General features: G+C 36.5%; 1 protein-coding gene across 5 annotated transcripts; it reads right to left on the reverse strand.

Moving 5' to 3' along the window:
• On the reverse strand, positions 1 to 15,048 carry LOC121375708. 5 transcript variants are annotated; one of them, XM_041503298.1, is made up of 3 exons: positions 14,990 to 15,048; positions 1,764 to 2,377; positions 1 to 1,288 (listed from the first exon to the last, which is right to left on the reverse strand). In XM_041503298.1, exons 1-3 carry the CDS (start codon positions 14,998 to 15,000, stop codon positions 654 to 656), a joined length of 1,260 nt encoding a protein of 419 aa, XP_041359232.1. In that variant the 5' UTR covers positions 15,001 to 15,048; the 3' UTR covers positions 1 to 653. The 5 variants fall into 5 exon arrangements, with proteins under 5 accessions (XP_041359232.1, XP_041359236.1, XP_041359235.1 ...); XM_041503302.1 differs by lacking the exon at positions 14,990 to 15,048 and adding an exon at positions 13,909 to 13,943; XM_041503301.1 differs by lacking the exon at positions 14,990 to 15,048 and adding an exon at positions 13,639 to 13,751.
• Between the last annotated feature and the right edge of the window lie 3,223 nt (positions 15,049 to 18,271).

The following is an 18,271-nucleotide window of genomic DNA, read 5'->3' on the forward strand; positions in this document are numbered from 1 at the left end:
CGGTATAACAAATACAAGTGTATTTATTTATTGTCAATGGATAATAGTATTTGCACAAATAATGTCACATATTACGGTACTACTAATCACACCCACAGCTGCTTTACTCCGTAAATATTTGACGGTGTACCTCGAACTTCAACACCGAACTCTCTTCTTTGGTACTAAGCAACCTCCAAGGCAGCTGGTCAAAGGTACATGTAGATCAGAGTTGTTTCCCTTCTTGTGACACTGAAACACTTGTTGATAGGAATGGATTGGATTTTTGTTTGCCCACAAATCAGTTCAGTAATTACTGACCTCAGTGGTGTAGTGGTTAAGCAACCGGACGATAGGTACTGGGTTCACCTCCCAGTACAGGCTCCCACCCAGAGCGAGTACAACTTTGTGGGTAGGTGTCAGGAAAGTGTGCTTGAACCTAATGATTGAAGCACAAAAATACCTATAATTGAATGAAGATAAAGTAAGCTTCTCTCATTACTGATTAGCAGAATAGTGTCTTTTTATATGCACTGTCCACAGGGGAGCACATATCACAACTTTTGATATAGTGTGGTTCAAAGGCACAAAAATATCCAATGAAGATGCCGTGTGCATGAAAATTTATTATGTGCTTTACCTTTTTGGCATCGATCCACAATAATAATTACAGCTTAATGCTTGGATGCTTCTGCATAAGGAGGGGGAGGCTCCTGTCTTGATAAATCGTATGTGTTTGGGTCAGGGCCAGCTGGCATATGCATACCTGGTACATACGGTGTTGATCCCAAAGGAGGCAAAATGTGCCTTTGGAAGAACAGCAACATCTTTCTTTTAATTGAAATAAGGCCTGCCCTTTCAACTTCAGGCGTTTCCAGAATACAGGCCAATTCCCAGCCCTGACTGCCAAACTGCTGGATCACAGGTTCCCAGTTGGTCTTGGCATGGGTGCCACCCAGGCCACCCACCACCTTCATCCAATGGTCAACGACCATTCCCTGGTACACTGGGGTGGGGTTCTCAATGCAAGAAGCAGGTTTCTCAAAGAACCAGACTGAATTGTGTGCACCGCTGCTTGAGAACCCATGTTGTTGGTACTGAATACTCTTGTCCATGAATATCTCCACCAGACGCCAGCCCTGGCTAAGAAAACCTCCCAGATGACCATTCCAGTCACAGTCAACATGGATCCCACTGGACCCAAATGATATGGAATACTCGACGTTGATGGGGATGGGGACACACTGGTAAACATATCTCTCCATGGTTGGCGTTGTTGGAACCTCAAAGAACAGATCAACTCCCATAACTGGAATAAAAGAGAAAAGAAAAGAAATTCACGTATTACAATCTGATTAAATTTACTGGTAGGATGCAACTACATACTAAGACATCAGTTGATGTTGGTTAATCATTTTGGATCTCTGAGTTCACAGAAAATCAGTTGGGTCATTAGAATTAATCGACTAGAATGATAAAGCCATTTTTAAATGGTGTTTAAGATATCAAATCACATACATTGGATATTAAGACATAAAAAGATTAAGAGGGCCTTTAAAAATTTATATGAGCCAAATAAACATTGTAAACTGCTTAGTGCCAGCCCTTGACAAATTTAACTTGACTACTGAATGAAAATCTCAAGTTATAATATTGACTGCCATTCAAACCACTAAAACCAAATGATATGAAAGCCATCTGTTAGATTTAAGAATCAAAACCATTCAGGAACTCTCCGTACTCTGGTCAATGTTCCACTTACAGGAAGCACAAACTACATGTACCTGGACTGATTCCACGTCTTGCTGCTCTATATCCTTGCCCCTTGAGGTCGCCAGTCATCTCTAGGCATACAAGTCGACTGCCATCCTGTGTGTTGTTTACTATGGTTTGATACAGATGTGACGTGTCACTGACTGTACCCTGAGTCATGCTGAATGAGATGAGTCCTTTGTGGATGTTCTGAGTCACCAGTGTGGACTTCTCCACCTTGAGCTGCCACCATTCGCTGGATTGCACGGCCGGGTAGCAACAGAAGATGCCCTGAAATGGGCTGGTCACAGTGGGATTACTTAGACTAATGCCCTTCTGCCGCACCACATCAGGAATGCGGTAAAACGTCAACAGCCTGAAGCCTTCTTCATATTTTCTAGCAAGTAGTGGATAGTAGTTGTCGATGTCGGTGGTTATCATGGTGTTACTGGTAACAAACAAACGAATGTGAGCAGAGATTGACACCTCAGTGTTCAGGAAGAAGTATTCTGCACTTGGTCCTGGGTATGGAGGTCCTTGTGGTTGTTGGGGAGTCTTTTCAGTCGATATGATTCTTCCTCTCGATGAAGTGTTACCCATCTTTGTCTTGTTAACGGGTAAACCGTATACGTATGTCAAACTGTTTCTACAAATATGAAAGATAAATAATAAGATCAACAGAGAAGAAGTTACATGTATACTGACACACAATGAAAACGCAAAACAGATATTTTTCAATATTTTGTTAATATATTTATTGGACTTAAAATAACAATTTATGAGAGGAAGCCATTGATTGGTACTTTTGCCTGGGTTTTAATCCTGGTTTTGTTCTCGTTACACGTACAATAGCAGAAACACACAAAATGGTGTGAAATGCGTTCACAACATGGTCAATCATGCTGCATGCAATGCATGTGAAATGCCAGTGTGTGGACACATAAATGTCACGTAATGGTGTCATATTCCTCGTCACATTAAGAATGCCACGACTCAGAGAAGAACAAAGGGAGCGAGTGTTGGGCATGGTTCAAGGGGGGACTTCGCAAAGCCAAGTTGCTAGGACCTTCAGAGTCCATCCATCAACTATTGGACGACTTGTTGAACGTCATCAACAGACCGGGAGTGTCCGTGATCGACCTCGACCTGGTCAACGTCCCGTTACGACCCCACGCCAAGATTGGCAGATTCGACGACACCACCTCCGTGACCGGTTCAGAACTGCAACGATGACAGCAAGCAATACATAGGATGTCATGGAAGGCCTATCCATCCGATGACGGTCATCCGTCGACTCAGAACGGTAACATTATGACACCGCGACATTGTGCTGCGAGACTAGTTTGCTCTCCAGAATGGTAATCATCCACCAGCCTTTTACCGGAGCATTGTTTTCTCAGATGAGTCCTGTTTCTCTGTCTCCTTTGCCGATGGAAGAGCATGCGTGTACAGGAGACTCCATGAATTACTGACGGATGTGTGAGGGAACGTGATCAGTTTGGCGGCGGTTGTCTGATGGTATGGGGGGGCAATCAACTGTGATTTCAGGAGTGATCTCATCATTGTTCACGATACCCTTACAGCTCAGCGTTATGTTGACGTTATTCTAAGACCAGTTCTCAAGCCACTTTTGCGCTGTCACCGAAGACAATGCCTGTCCACATACTGCAAGAATTACCCAGGCATTCCTGCATCAAGCCAGTATCACCGTTATGAACTGGCCTGCCGTTTCACCGGATTTGAACCCAACTGAACACACGTGGGATGAGTTGGGACATCGTGTACGTCACCGCCAGCCACCACCGCGTAATGTCGCTGAGCTTGCACAGGCGTTGCAGGAGTGGAGGAACATTCCTGTGGCTTATTTGAGATGTTTGTGCCAATCCTTTCCCCGTCGTCTTCACGCATGCTCACAGGCCAATGGTGGACACGCCAGATACTGACCTTGATGGGGGGGGGGGGGGGGTTTGAACTTTTCGATTACGAATGCAACTCGATTACTGATGATAACTGGCCATGTTTCCATATAAATGTATCTCATGAATACCAGTCAATAATGTCATATTACATTATCCATCAATAGTTTGTCGTTATTTGCAATGAAAAGTTTTTGCGTTTTCATTGTGTTTCAGTATAGTTTAAAACATCAGGTTTTTTGTTCGTTTTTTAAGATCAAATGACAAGAATAATTCAACAGTTGTCCAGTGTTAGCCGTAGTTTTTTTAAGAGACTGTCCTGAGTTTGGTACCTTTGTAAGATGTTTTCCACTAATAAAGTCATTTTAATGACTGAAATAACATACCAGTAATATTTTTCTTGTTTGAAATATCAGGTCTGTATATAACATGTGTTTCTGGCTGTGCTCATGGTTGCTGTAGTTAAAATTTCATTTTACTTCAATAAACAATGTTTCCTCCCCCCTCTATACATTGTACATATAAAATTAATGGGAGTTAAAATCAATTTTGGGTTACTACGAACATTAAGATGATCATAAATACATTCATAAGCATAAGAAGCTTATATTAGACATTGTTCAGCATGTGTCAACACGCCTAGAAATTTCACTTGCCATGGTCTCAACCCCCCCCTCCCCTGCATAAATTCCTGCACCTGTGACTCCCACCCCCCTTATTTTAGATTAGATGGGGCTCTGACTAACAAGTGTGCTTTTGACTCATATATATTAAACAATCGGGTTAAATATCAGCCTTATGTGTTGAAAATATGCATACCCGGACCACCAACACATACTGACAGTTTAAAAGAAGTGAGAAACGCATAATTTTATAATAAATTTTTTAAAAACATGATTATTCCTGCTAACTGGGGGAAGCCATTTTATTTCTTTTTCATCGTCTCCTGTACTGTGGCTTGGAAGGCAAATGACGTAATCTCCTGTAAACTACCTCTATATACAAAGTTAAAGTTAGTTTTGTTTAACAACACCACTAGAGCATATAGATGTCAAACATTTGGTAATATATATACATATATATACATGTATATATATATATCATATAATATCTTACATTTTCAGTGTAATCATAGTATGTGATATATTTCAGATCACATACCGGGTACTTTAAGAAATTGATAACATTACAAATTAGATGTAAATTAATCGAGGTAATGGCACTAGATTTATTGATATTTAAGCAAAAGTACTAGGGTGACACTCCATAATTGACAAATTTATTCATAGTCACCAAATAAAGCCATTTCAATATCAATTTTACATTGAAAGCTGTCCAGCGTTCAGAAAACAAAAAACATTAAGCCCTAGTTTATTTTGATGTAAGGACATCCAAAATGACGTCATTCCAGTCATTTTCATTCAAAAGACACAGCGTCACATATTCTTACATCATTTGAATTACTAGTAATGGCGGACTGGAATTTAAGTTGCGTGTACCGTTTACAAACACGTTGTATTAAGCTTGAGATTATATGATAAGGACATTATTACCCCCGTGTGTTTCGGTATCATCAATATATATATTAGGACTAAAAATTGTAAACATTTTTATTCCTGATATATGATATTGATGATACCGAAACACACGAGGGTAATAATCTCTTTATCATATAATCTCAAGCTCAATACAACATGTTTTTATGACAAAGAGATTATTACCCTCGTGTCTTTTGGTATCATCAATATCATATATCATATGTGTCATTTTGGATATTCTTACATAAAAATAAACTATTGCTTAATGTTTTTTTGTTTTCTGAACACTGAATAGTTTTTAGTGTAAGGTTGCTGTTGAAATGTTTTTCGTTTGATGGTTATGAATGCATACGTCAATTATGGAGGATCACCCTAGTACGTTTGCTTAAATGTCAATAAATCAAATAAGTGACCTCAATTAATTTACATCTAATTTGCAAAGTTATCAAATTCTTAAAGTATGTGATCTGAAAAATATCACATACTTTGATTGCACTAGAAATGTAAGATACTATACGATACTATATATATATATATATATATATATATATATATATATATATATATATATATATATATATAGTCTAAGAGAGGAAACCCGCTACATTTTTTTATTAATAGCAAGAAATCTTTTATATGCACCATCCCACGGCCTTTGATATACCAACTGTGGTGAACTAGCTGGAACGACTTTTTAACAAACAAATGCAGTAATTTAAGGAAAGTTAGTCAGGAGAACATTTTAATTTTCTTCATCAATAATAGAGGGGGCGGGACGTAGCTCAATGGTACAGTGCTCGCTCGATGCACGGTCGGTGTGAGATCGATCCCCATCGGTGGCCCCATTGTGTTATTTCTCATTCCAGCCAGTGCACCACGACTAGTATATCAAAGGCCGTGGTATGTACTACCCTGTCTGTGGGATGGTGTATATAAAAGATGACTTGCTGCTAATCGAAAAGAGTAGCCCATGAAGTGGCGACAGTGGGTTTCCTCTCAATATCTGTATCAGGGCTTGCACTGTCGTTCGCCAATTGCAAAAAAAAAATTGCGAAAGAATTTTCAATTTGTGAAAGATTTTTTCCCCCATCTGATTTTTAGAACCAAACATTTCTTCAACCAGCTTTGTTCTGTTGATCCGCCTCGTGGTGTAAATAAGCGCTATTTGCATGTCTGTGAGCCAGTCTACTATTCAGTAGTGTACTGCCAGCTGCTTGTCGTAAAGTTAGAAGACGCAATTAAATAAAATTAAATACTCTTTAAGTCATGTTGCATTGTTGATACTAAATGTTTGATTACTAGCGACAACAATTTTTAAATTTTATTAGTCGTGTTTTGTCGTACCGGTTACGTTGTAAATCTAGGTCACGTGGTTGAGTTCATTTCCACGAAGTGGGTACGTTGGTGAGGAAGACATTGTTTCTCACTTATATGCAATCATTATTAGTTTAATCTTTCTACGTTTACAGATTATATTTCAAACATATTAAATGGCGAAATTATAATTCATATCTGCTATATCTACTGATATAATATAAACGCCAATGTGATACATCCCTCCGAAAGAAAGAAAGAAAGAGATGTTTTATTTAACGACACACTCAACACATTTTTATTTACGGTTATATGGCGTCAGACATATGGTTACGGACCACACAGATTTTGAGAGGAAACCCGCTGTCGCCACTACATGGGCTACTCTTCCGATTAGCAGCAAGGGATCTTTTATTTGCACTTCCCACAGGCAGGATAGCACAAACCATGGCCTTTGTGGAACCAGTTATAGATCACTGGTCGGTGCAAGTGGTTTACACCTACCCATTGAGCCTTGCGGAGCACTCACTCAGGGTTTGGAGTCGGTATCTGGATTAAAAATCCCATGCCTCGACTGGGATCCGAACCCAGTACCTACCAGCCTGTAGACTGATGGCCTACCACGACGCCACCGAGGCCGGTCACTTGTGAAACAGTCGCGAGCCAGTATTTTGATAGCAATAACATATAAAGACGTTTCCTTGGTCTTTATTTTGGGTGACTGGCAATACTCTTGAGTTGGACACCAAAACATTTATGAACAGTATTCAGTAAACTGAGTAATAAATCATACAGGTAAGTTTGGAGGGTAGTTACAAAACGAGGTCATGGGGTAGGGTATGATCAAGAGTTACGCACTTTATAATAATAAGTAAAATAAAACAGCCTGTCTGGTCATTGCGTTTCTAAAAAAAAATAGATTTTTTCTATTATATATATACAATAATACATCTATTTATTAAGACATATGCATATAGGCTGGTGGCTTTGGAGCACTCTGGAGAGGTAGCACAGTATCTGGTGTGACTGGTAACAAGTCGTTTCGCCCGTTACTAGATCGCCCGCGTCGTTTCGACCCGGATCCATTTGTACTGTTAAAGGTAGGGTCAACTCAAACAAGAGCCGTATGTGTTGGAAAGATGCATACCCGGACCACCAACACATACTGACACTTTAGCAAATGAAAAAACGCGTAATTTTAGAGTTAATAAAAAAAACATGATTATTCCTGCTAACTGGGGGCAGCCATTTTGTTTCGTTTTTGTGATGTCCGGTGGGATAGCTTGGAGCGAAGTGACGTCAGCTCCTGACCATCTCCTGTATGTACAGTGTAAACAAAAGCAGTAATTTTCGACAAGGCGCTTCTCTTTGATCAACCTGACTTGTAAAACAGCATAAATGACGTAATAATATAATAAACTATTTAACTAAATATATTTCAAGTTGCATTAACGGAACAAAATGGGGTTATAGTATTTTTCTGTTAAATAATCCAAAGCAAAAATGTACACTATTAGGCCTATTGATATGCTACGTTGGAGCAAAAACGACAACCCACGATACCAATGTGATAATTTTCTTTTCTTTGGGACTACGTAATTGGTCAGTTCTGTGGTTTTAGATGGAATAGTCTACTTAATCAATAGTTTTACAGAACTATTTACAGTAATAAACCATGTCCATTACAATTTTAGGGGCGACAGATAATATTCCACAATACCGGTATGTATTTTTGTGTCTAGACAGCGTCAATTAATTGGCTCGTCTGGTTACCAATCAAATACACACCTGCCAATTAGGAATCACAGGTAGAAGCAACTAACAGCATAGACCAATTAACTAAGAAAACACTTGATGTATCATTTCAGTACGTATGTTAATGCATCCATGGGCAAAACATTGTTAATTGTTTTGACTTGTTGTGTAGCCACTTTGACAATGGTATTTTATTTTGTATTGAAAAATAATATATATATATATTGATATACTTATTGTTGGCTTACTGGGATGTGTATTATTACAGAACATTGCAATGTATGACTATTTATCATCCCGCAAAAACCAGGTAGATTGTGTTTCTCTAGTTCTAAGGCTCATTCCTGACGTTACGCGTTAAGTATTACGTAACCAGCAGCTCGCCTGAGGGCGTACTCATTGAGATGGTACAAAATGGCTGCGCCTGTTATGTATAATAGCCGTCACATTTAACCGTTTTATTAATTAACTATACGATTATACGTATTAAGCACTAATGTGCCTTATAGGTAGGACTTTCCTTTGGCACTGTCATGTATAAAGAACATTATAAAATTTTAATACTTATCATTAATAGTTAGGGTTAGGGTTAGTGACAGTGCCAAAGGAAAGTCCTTCCGCATTATATATCGTTGAATATGCATACCAGGCCAAATGCCTTAATTGTCCTCTCTTTTAACTGAGTCGGTTCGCCCCCATGTAGGGTCGTTTCGCACTATATACTTACTGATGGCTTACTGGGAAAGATATTATTACAGACCAGTACGTTTAATTATTTGTTCAGTTCTAAGACTAATACATATTCTCGGAACCGGCGTTACGTCACACGGCCTAGTTACCGATCACTTGGGTGAAGCAAAGCCTTAGGGACCGTAACAAAAGTATATTGAAGCCAGAGAGACTAAGTCACTTAGTCTTGATTCTGACCCCCCCACCCCCCTCAAAAAGACTAAATGGGCAGTTGACTTTGGCTTCATCCAAATTGACGTTACAGAACAAGGTTTGGAAAAGACCAAAGGAAGACAGTAGTAATATAAAAGATACAAACAGTATTTATTCATGAATGCACATAGTGAAACAATGTTTTCCGGTACCGGCAGTAATTTGCGACAACAAGCGTGTTGTTTTAATGCATTTCTTGATCTTTATAACGGCATACAAATCTTCTAACAAATGTATAACTGCTAATTTGCAAGACCCTTGCTCTAAAAAAGCTGTAACTTTTATTCCCATTTTGATATGCTGCCAAACTGAGCCGAACCGGGCCGCATGTGGACAAGAGACGATTGGCACCAACCGGATTAGTATACGGCTGATCGCACAGCGCTTGATGTGCAAGGTAGATATTTTTTAAACAACTTGTATTGTTGTTAATATCTTGGTGCAGAGTTGAGTTGTTCCTGTCAAGTCTCTTTTTGTTAATTAGAAGTTACAATATATCGTGAAATGTTTGAATGCGCTGTTTATTGGGAGAAAATATCACACCCACCCGCGACACGACGCCACACGCAAATTTCGACAAGTGAAAAAAGAGAAGTGACTCTTATTAAAGAAAATCATCCTAAACACGCTCAAGATGTATAACAACAATTGTTTGTTTGTTTTTTGTTTTGTTTGTTTCATTACTTTATTATTTATTAGTGTTACACATGATTGCCAAACCACTTGTCATACTAAGAGAGCTAACTCTTTACGATCGTTACAACGGCAAGACCCGTGTGGTACCAACATGGCCGTTATAACGAGAGTTGACTGTAATACATACCTAGCCACCTTGATATCCTGGTTTGCATGGGCAGTAGGTCGACAATAAATACCTTGGCCAGTGTTTTGAAGCCTTTTGGGTTGTGTTTGTATGATGATTTTCAAGTTCAAAGCAAGTGAAGCCAAAAGTGATAAAAAGACTAAATGGAGATGTTGAAATCGTAAACCCCCCCCCCCCCCCCCCCCCCCCAGACTAAGTGACTTAGTCTCTCTGGCTTCAATATACTTTTGTTACGGTCCCTTAGTGATTACTGTTTTACATAGAATAAAGTTATCATATTAACTTTTTACATGCCTTACATATTGTCATTTATTTTCTATAGCTAACACATAGTTGCAATACGTCTTATGTGTATTATAACAGCTTGGGTTGCCATATAAGAGAAACGAACAACGGGAATCTGAATTAGTATAATCTATATTTAGTACCGATGTGTTTCCGTGTACTTTGAATGTCGAGGGCACAGGGCAGGTTGGGCAGAATATAATTTTTGTTGATGCAATTTTCAGGTAATGTTAATTATAAATTTTAACAATTTTGAAATGATAAGATAATTATTATATTAATAATTATGATGTGGGCTACAAAATATATAATTTGTATTTATAATAAAATTTGTATGCATGATTAAGTTAATTATTTTTATGATTTAATATTTTATTTCCAAATAATATGTAATAATTAAACAATGGCAAAGTTGTTACTTTACAAGTTCAAAATTACAATAGTATTATTGTCATATCTTATTATATAGATGTATAATTGGCAACAGTATAATGTTCCACTGAATACATTCTTTTATTCTTAAAACAAAATACAGTTTCTTGAAATAATGAAATGCTTTTGTTTTTACAGATTGCAAAATTACCACATGATGTTGCCCTTCCTTACCGGTTGAATGCAGGCAACAAAAAATAGCAATAATAAAATATAGCCATCCTCAGACCTTGACATCTAGGGGGAGCAATATCTCTCTCTACTTACCCATCACACCTGAGATTAGTTTCAAGGAGAATAATATATAGTTTCCTTTGGCATGTGAATTTATATACATGTAGTATCAATATGGTAATATTTTAAATTGCCCCCCATAAACTACATTAGGGAGCAAATAATCAGTTCCCTCAGTTATTTTCATGTCGAGGTCTACAACCTAATAAAACATAAGTGTTACCTCGTCGAACAAACATGCAAATGTTTTAATAATAGGGTTTAACCTGGTATATTTAGTAATAAAACACAAAAACTTACCTGAGTAAATAATGGTTAATATATATATATGTATAATATTGGTGTTGTTTTATATCTAGTCACAATGGATATTGCAGATATTTTCTTGTTCAGTCTTGTGCTGTATTTGAATTGTTATTGCAGTTCAATTTAAGTAATATCTACAAAACTAATTTTTAATAGTATACAGCTGGAGAAAGGAGGCAAATATGGTTGTTAATAAACTGATCTATATCGGTATGCCTTCTACTAGACTACACATATTTAAAAGTTGCTTTTAACCCGGGTTAAATTACCTCATGTAGATGCACTTGTGTAGCATATTCAAGGAAAATATATGAATGAGATAGTTAAATGCTATATTCTCCATGTCAAACAGTGTTTTCAAAATGGAAAACAAATATCAGATATGGCAGTTGACCATTCATTTTATTGCAGGTAATTTCTAAAGCAGATTACACACACACACACACATACACACACACTGAACTGTAGAATACCATGAAACTACATATACACATGTATATGTAAAAAGGTAAGTCCTCTAACTTGAACAAGTAAAATTTACAAATGTACCACAACCACCAAATTACATTGATCCACAATAAAATAGATTTTTATGTATTTTTAGATTTATGTATATATGTATGTGTAGTGTTTTCCCTAGCTTGTTTTAGCACGGTGCAGCACCATGCCTCAATAGTCTAGCACCATCTTTCCTTAATCAGCACCATGCTGCCCTGAGATTAAATAAGCCTTTTTCACTAATTAATTCTAAAATTGCCTTTATAAAACACCCAAAAAGGTATTATTAATTAATAAAATATGCCTTTTACATCTTTTGCCATTCATTTATTAAAGCGAGCACATAAATTACATTAATGTTTATTTCAATTAATTTTTGTGTATTTTTAATGAAAAAAGTGCCCCGAAAATGCCCCAAAAGTGTTTGGTCTACCATGCCTTGACAAATTTCTAGGGAAATCACTAATGTGTGTGTGTGTTTGTATGTATGTATGTATGTATGTATGTATGTATGTATGTATGTATGTATGTATGTATGTATGTATATATATATATATATATATATTGTATGTATGTATATGTATACATATATAGATATATATATACACACACATATACATACATATATATATATATATATATATATATATATATATATATATATATATATATATATACACACACACACATTAGTGATTTCCCTAGAAATTTGGCATATATATATATATATACTGAAACAAAGGCACACACATTATTTACCCTCTGCACCAAAGTAAATACTAAACACACTGAGAGGGGGGGTGGGGGAACGACCTATATTTTCTTACTGCAGGCCTGCTACAGACCCATTTGCAAAAAAAATAAAAATAATTAAAGTTTAAACAAGAATTTAGGCCTATATTATAATTATTATGTGTGTAATTTAGCAGTATAAACTTTTATTTTAAAATTAAAAAATAAATAAATAAGATGTAGCTGTGGTATGGCAAAATAAATACAAGTATAGATAATATCCAAGCAACTAAGATTAAATGAAAAATAAAGACGACACAAATTTAATGATAAAGGAATATACTCTTTATTCAAGAACTGGATGCATCGTTTTGTTGGGTTTTTTTCATGGAAGACGATGGAATTGTGTATTTTATTTACAGTATAATGTGGGATTTTTATCACTGCACATGCTTTAACCATTTTGTTTGCTAAATTAATCTCCGTTGGTGTCAACAAGCAACAACATTAAAGTCAACGTAGTCGCATTCTGTGAGGGAAGCCATGGAATTCCATCAGGTTTGTCGTTTTAATGACCCTACCCACAAGCGGCGCCTAGTCTCTTCTTTCGGAAATTTGTAAAACGATTTTTTTTTTAACATCATGTTATGGTTTATGCAGCCAACTGCACAACATGTGTTAGGCATCGTGACCGTTAACTGTTGTAAATGATCGACCAAAGTTGCCTCATTTCACTATCAAACCATACGTAACTAAGGAGAAGCTTCACCGCGTCACGTGATAAACAATGGCGGCCAGGGGTCGAAGTACCCGTATGTTCGGTTCCGAGAATTACCTGATGTGACGCATTAAGTATTACGCAACAACCTGCTCACGTGAGGGCGGATTAAATTTGTACCATTTTATTAATTAAACACACCAATATACTTGTTGATAAATTAAACAATAATGTGCATTAAATATCAATCGTTGAATATGCATACAAGGCCAAAAACCTTACACTTTCATCAAAAAATGTGTGAAGATGCCGCTTTCCTCTATTGTGTAATCACACAGTAATGTACCCCCTCTCCCTGCATGCATGCGAAATGTGTATAACCCTGACCCGTGTTAACAGTTAAGTGTCGCTCACATTCAGTCGGTTACAGGTAAGCAGTGATTTTTCTGTGTAGCTTTGACGTGATTGCCGCAGGTTCCACCTATTGCACCATTAGTTCACCACGGTAAACATCTACGGTCCGTTTTTTAACATTTTGACATTTATTTGGACCCGATGTTTACAATGTTAATAGCAAAAACAAGCGTGCAGTTTCCGCCCAGATTTCAGGCGGAATCGATACAACCATGGAATTAATTATTTCGTGGCGAAATATGAGATGTAGCAATAAATATAAACACTTACTGTATAAAGAAAACTTCCCGAGTCACGTTTTACGCATAAATAGACAGTTTGTCCAAATAGTAATCCTGCATTAATCCAATTTTCAGTTAAAACAAAATCTCGAATATTCCCGCCGGCCATTGTGAGCATAGTTAAAATGTGATTGAAAACTGTTGGTGGAATCGGATTATTTTTATTATTATTCGTCTCGGGTTCACGAGTTTATTCCACGATATTTAATGGAATATCACGTTTTATAATAATAAATAAATAAACTTAATTAATGAATAATATTGTTTAAAAATCAATTAATTGATAATAAATTAATAATAACAATTAAATTTAACTGAATAAAACTCCTAAAATAACTAATGACCAGTAATTATAGCTAAAAAAAATAAATAAAATTAAAACAAAAAAGAAGAGAAAAAAAGAAGAAAAAAACCTTTGAAACACATGTAAGCAATGGCCTGTAATAATAATATTTAAAAACAATTACTAAAGGAAATAATAATTTTGGAAAAAGTAAATAAATGAAGGCCTTAAAATAAGTAATGACCTGTACTAACAATCATTATTTTTTTAATAATAATAAAAAAGAATAATACACCCCAAAACTTTAATGTGATAATATTATTAACAATGCATATAATGCAACCCACACAAAGCACATATGTAGAAACAAAAATAACAAAATAAATACATTTAATAATCAATTCCATTCAGTTCCGCAATATTTCTTTTTACGTAAAATGCTTGATACGAATAATTCTCGTTCCGCAAAATTTTCATTCCGCATTTTCGATGTGCCAGGATAAAAATAGTTTTCAAATGTTTAAATGTGTCATCTTCAAACATCTAATCCTGGAAAGGTTACCAAAGGTATTGTACTTAATATTTTTGTCTAAAATTTATTAAAATATGTTGTTGTACGTGTTGAGGCTCTTAAATAAAGCACATATGCCTGATTTTATTAAATCGTGATTGCAAATGGAAAATTCGATCCAATGGATAAACGTTACGGCACAGCAATAAACATCACAATAATAAATATCGTGCCGGAGACGTTTATCTTGATGAACTATTGCACCATCAGCATTACTTCACGATCATTAGACTGTTGGAGAAAACCGACTATCCTGACGGTCAGCCGAGTAGGAACGTTTACTGGAGTCCACATCCCTTTCCCGTTTACAAACAACACAATATTTTCTAACGGGAACACCCGACACCAATTTCCCCGAGATTCGAGGAGTCCCGACCGATTGCGAAGTATTCCGAACATCGGACATTGCACGATTATCTCCCTTACTTCATAAAGTTATAAACACTTAGGTCTCACTACACAGATGTCATCTGCCACTGAAACCCATGTTAAACGGCCCAACTTCAAGCGAAGATTGCCCATAGAACGGGTTCTTGTTGGCACTGACAACATACACCATTGCGAACATACATTTTATAAGCATTTATTTTCACTCCAAAATTGAGAACATTTCCGTCTCAGTTTTTTGCTATATGACCGCATCTGGCTGTAGTACCGGTCCGAACAGGTGGTTCATTAACCGACTCACTCCGGCTGTCACTTGCGCTATATACCCATGTCCCAAAAGGTCGATGCACAATATTACAAAATAACATGGGCAAAATACAGCCACAAGGCTTACCATTAAACATACATATTGTTTTAATTCTTCACCATTTCCTAGAAGTGAATATGTGAACCATAACATGTGTCCCAATTAGGAACTATAGTGGACCGTCATTAATGAACTCTCACCCGGAAGTGATCTGTGTAGTGAGACCTTAAAGTCTAGTGACCGATTTTGTCAAAATTGGTCTGAAGTCAGTTTGATAATTTGGGTCATTTACACCATGAAAAGCTATACTAGAGCCGTGTAACTTATGAACTCTAACCAATACACCAAAAAATAGATGCACCAAACCATCCAATAAAACTTCATATGACATTGTTACTCCTTGGTCATCCACACAATAGATGGCCATCAAACAAGCAGCCACTATATGGTAATGTATGACCTTGTTGGTAGTTCTGATATGGGGAACATACATAGAAGCTAATTATCTAGTTAGTTCATTAAAAATATTAGTTTCCATCAATTGTTGCTATGGGCAACAATTGTTTCATAATGAAGTGTTGAAATCCAGTTTTTTTCTGTATATTTCAGCATGAAGATCCACATATTATTAATGGCAGATACAAATTCTACTTTCATAGTAGAATACTATGTTATATATCCACAATACCATCAAAACTGTTTGTCACTATGACTGTACATTCGAAAAAATTCATTATGCACAAAATCACAGAAATTAGGGTGAATTTGGATATTGACCGTGTGACCTTGAATTTTGACCTTTTACAATGAGAAACTCAGTGTTAGACACTCAGATCAATTTATTTATTACATGTAAGAACACTAGAATATACATTTTGACACACACACCCCTAAAAAAGAAAAAGAAAAGGAAAAGAAAAATAATAAAAATAAATAAAATTGACATGTTTGCAATATTTACCCAAATAGGGCCCCCATACACTTAGCTGGAATCCACATCGATGTAATTACCTTTTATAATGATGCTACACTAGTACATTTTCATTTTGGCTTGCTAAACTTATATATTTTGGGATAAACAGTAATTTCATGTTTTACATTATGGTCTCACTACACAGATGTCATCTGCCACTGAAACCCATGTTAAACTGCCCAACTTCAAGCGAAGATTGCCCATAGAACGGGTTCTTGTTGGCACTGACAACATACACCATTGCGAACATACATTTTATAAGCATTTATTTTCACTCCAAAATTTAGAACATTTCCGTCTCAGTTTTTTGCTATATGACCGCATCTGGCTGTAGTACCGGTCCGAACAGGTGGTTCATTAACCGACTCACTCCGGCTGTCACTTGCGCTATATACCCATGTCCCAAAAGGTCGATGCACAATGTTACAAAATAACATGGGCAAAATACAGCCACAAGGCTTACCATTAAACATACATATTGTTTTAATTCTTCACCATTTCCTAGAAGTGAATATGTGAACCATAACATGTGTCCCAATTAGGAACTATAGTGGACCGTCATTAATGAACTCTCACCCGGAAGTGATCTGTGTAGTGAGACCTTACTGGTCTCGGTGGTGTCGTTGTTAAGCCATCGTGTCCGGTGTATCGGCGCGTTCCGTGATTCGGCGCACTTGGTATTTTGCTCAAGTATCCTTAGGAAGTTGTCATGCTGTTGGTGTTTTTAACGAATTAAAGTTCAATTCCTTTTTCAATGAGTAATCAAGTATCAATATATTTATTGTTAAGGGTGCAATTTTTTTTTTTTTTTAGAATTATCAATAATTATATCATAATTTCAAAATCAATCAATCACCTGTTTTTGTGTATATAAACGCGAATTAGGTCAGCCTTATTAATATTAAGAATGTTAAAACCAGTCTGAAAACACCTTTTCCTCATTTTTAAAATTATATTAAACGGTATAATTATTTGTTTCGGTTATTTTTATTTAAACTGAAAAGAAAAACAGACAAATGCAAACAAAACGAAAATTTTACACCTTAATTGAGTCATTCCAGTTCACAATTGTCACATTGTTACAAAAAATAAAAGCGAAATAAGATCCAGGTGTGTGCACAATCTACCCGAGAAAAAAAATATCTATATAGGCATCTTAGGTCTCACTACACAGATGTCATCTGCCATTGAAACCCATGTTAAACTGCCCAACTTCAAGCGAAGATTGCCCATAAAACGGGTTCTCGTTGGCACTAACAACATACACCATTGCGAACATACATTATATAAGCATTTATATTCACTCCAAAATTGTGAACATTTCCGTCTCAGTTTTTTGCTTTATAACCGCATCTGGCTGTAGTACCGGTCCGAACAGGTGGTTCATTAACCGATTCACTCCGGCTGTCTCTTGCGCTATAGCCTATACCCATGTCCCAAAAGGTCGATGCACAATATTACAAAATAACATGGGCAAAATACAGCCAGAAGGCTTACCATTAAACATACATATTGTTTTAATTCTTCACCATTTCCTAGAAGTGAATATGTGAACCATAACATGTGCCACAATTAGGAACTATAGTGATGAATAAACTCTCACCCGGAAGTGATCTGTGTAGTGAGACCTTAGCCATGCATGCAAATGAACATGTATGCATCTGCTGTACTGTGCCACTCAAGAAAACGATTCCGAAACTGATCATGAGATGGGTCATGTGTGATCGTTCATTCTCATAGTAATATTTTTAACAAGACAAAACAAAAAAACATACTGAAATAATCCTGGGACAATAGTGTAGCGTTTATGGGCTACAAAGTTAGGTTATGG

This window comes from Gigantopelta aegis, chromosome 6 (assembly GCF_016097555.1).
Source record: "Gigantopelta aegis isolate Gae_Host chromosome 6, Gae_host_genome, whole genome shotgun sequence".
Taxonomy (NCBI): Eukaryota; Metazoa; Mollusca; class Gastropoda; order Neomphalida; family Peltospiridae; genus Gigantopelta; species Gigantopelta aegis.

Coding starts and splice junctions, on each gene's coding strand:
- LOC121375708 (XM_041503298.1), bottom strand. Junction 1,289..1,763: donor AAGACGTGGAATCAGTCCAG/GTACATGTAGTT, acceptor CTTTTATTCCAG/TTATGGGAGTTGATCTGTTC.